General features: G+C 34.6%; 1 protein-coding gene across 1 annotated transcript; it reads right to left on the bottom strand.

Annotated features, from left to right (window-relative positions):
• Window positions 1-1,085: 1,085 nt before the first annotated feature.
• Window positions 1,086-1,742, bottom strand: LOC113342266. Its single transcript, XM_026586861.1, has one exon. It carries the CDS (start codon window positions 1,740-1,742, stop codon window positions 1,086-1,088), a length of 657 nt encoding a protein of 218 aa, XP_026442646.1.
• Window positions 1,743-2,727: the final 985 nt, after the last annotated feature.

Here is a 2,727-nt window from a genome sequence, read left to right as displayed (position 1 = left end):
TTATTCCTCCTTATGGTTTCGACCTTCTTTGCTTCTTTTCGTCGCACTTCTTCCACTTCTTTCGGCTTTAGACACCTGGATCTTTGGAGAACTTCACTTTATAGCTCTTTGGCAGCCTTTTCCATTGACTTTGAATGATTCACCTAAATAAACAAATAAAATGGAAAACAAGAGTAATACAAGGATAATATGCAAGAAATCTAACTAAAACAAGCATGGAATAATCACTAAAATCATGTGAATTATGCACTGCAATGCCGAAAGCGGTGTTGTAGATTTCAATTTTACGTCTCGACTGTTTTGGCCGTAACTTCTTCGTCCGAACTAGGAATGACCTCATTGTTTCGTCGTTCTCTTCATAATTGTATTCTCTTCAAAATGATGATAAGAAATCCTTAATTTGGATGAGTTGAACTTGGTATTTTATTCCTCCTTATGGTTTCGACCTTCTTTGCTTCTTTTCGTCGCACTTCTTCCACTTCTTTCGGCTTTAGACACTTGGATCTTTGGAGAACTTCACTTTATAGCTCTTTTGCATCCTTTTCCATTGACTTTGAATGATTCACCTAAATAAACAAATAAAATGGAAAACAAGAGTAATACAAGGATAATATGCAAGAAATCTAACTAAAATAAGCATGGAATAATCACTAAAATCATGTGAATTATGCACTGCAATGCCGAAAGTGGTGTTGTAGATTGCAGTTTTACGTCTCGACTGTTTTGGCCGTAACTTCTTCGTCCGAAATCAGAATGACCTCATTGTTTCGCTGTTTTCTTTATAATTGAATTATCTTCAAAAAGATGATAAGAAATCCTTAATTTGGATGAGTTGAACCTCCTTATGGTTTCGACCTTATTTGCTTCTTTTCGTCGCACTTCTTCCACTTCTTTCGTCTTTAGACACTTGGATCTTTGGAGAACTTCACTTTATAGCTCTTTTGCAGCCTTTTCCATTGACTTTGAATGATTTACCTAAATAAACAAATAAAATGGAAAACAAGAGTAATACAAGGATAATATGCAAGAAATCTAACTAAAAAAAGCATGGAATAATCACTAAAATCATGTGAATTATGCACTTATCAACCAGCAGTAGTAAAATGTGCATACTCTTTAGTTTCACGTCGCTGCCTTTCCTCTTCTTGCACACAATGAGCGATCAATTCATATGCATTCCATTTTCTGTCACAAGTGTTATAGTTGACCTTGAAAGTCTCGAACTGCTTAGGGAGTGAATTAACTGCAAGTTGTACTAGAAAATCATCATTTAGATTCATATCCAGACCCCGTAATTTGTATACCAGATCTTCCATTTGGAGGATGTGATCTCGAACAATACCTTCACCATTATACCGCACGGAAGTCAGCTGACCCATATGAGTACCAATCATAGACTTCGTTGAACTCATAATTTTTGACTGAATAACTTCCATTATCTCTTTAGCAGTATCTTTTATTGGAATTCCACCTCGAATGGCATCAGGAATTGCACCTCGAATGATCATTATACTCATTCTGTTTTCCTTCTCCCATTTATGGAAATCTATCTTTTCATTTCTAGTAGAAGTATCGACAAGCATTTCTGGTTTAGGTTCTCTTAGAGCGATGTCATATTCCAAGTAGCCAAGGACTATATCAAGGTTTGACTTCCATTTGAAGTAGTTCGTGCCATTAAGAGGCTCAATACCAGCCAAATAACCTTGAACTTGTATAGGATTCGTTGTAGCTGAAATATGCATGTATTCCGTATGAATGATATGTATGCATTGAAACATACAACATTCTTAAACATAATGATAACAACATGCTGATTTCAGACTCGATACAACCACAACTCCACCTTTGGGTAAACTCTTGATGTACCAAAGTCTAATAAAAAAAACAAGGCTAATCAGCTTATACATAGTACTCAACGGATCTTTTGAACCTCTGGGTCGTAAAAATCTATCATTTACTATGTATAAATAGATTACCCTGTTCCATTACAGATATGACAAGTATGATTAACCTTTGGGTATCGTCATACGAACAACATCTGAAATGCAATTTTACATAGTCCTTTCATAACGAAAATATGCAGCATTTATCAGCTCCCAAAGTATCACTTTGGCGACATATAGAAACGTAAAAACTACATCAAGACTACTACAAGGCTTCAAATAATTCTTTAGATCAGCCTTGTAACATGGTGACAACAAGTACATATCTTACATGATTTGAATCTAAGGAATTCATATCTAAACTAATATGTGAATTACTGAAATTTCATAATTGTCACCATAATCTATAAATCAAGTTCTGTAGAATATATTATACCTAAGGCTCTGATACCAATGTTAGAATATCAGCCTATAATCATGCTTTGCAATTCCTTATTAGCTGTAATCAATTTTATGTGAACATGCTTAATACCTTATGTTGATATGTAGTTCTATGCATGCTCTAGGATCACATATTCTATAACTGAAAACACTTGACATGAAATAGATAGGAAGTATAAGTGCATACCTTAGATCTAGCAAAACAGTAGAAAGAAAAAAACTTGTAGGCAGACACTTCCAATTCTATCTTCTCTTATTTTTTAATGATGGAAAAAATTTCTTTATAAACAAGAGCTAGAATGGAGTCCACCTCATGCTATGAAAGACATGTGTCATTCAACCTCCATCAACAGTTGAAAAACAGCCTCACATAACATTGTTATAACTAGTATGCCATTCCAGA

Source organism: Papaver somniferum, unplaced genomic scaffold, assembly GCF_003573695.1.
Source record: "Papaver somniferum cultivar HN1 unplaced genomic scaffold, ASM357369v1 unplaced-scaffold_35, whole genome shotgun sequence".
Taxonomy (NCBI): Eukaryota; Viridiplantae; Streptophyta; class Magnoliopsida; order Ranunculales; family Papaveraceae; genus Papaver; species Papaver somniferum.
The sequence above is the reverse complement of the archived record's forward strand: the minus strand, read 5'-3'. Positions and strand labels throughout refer to the sequence as shown.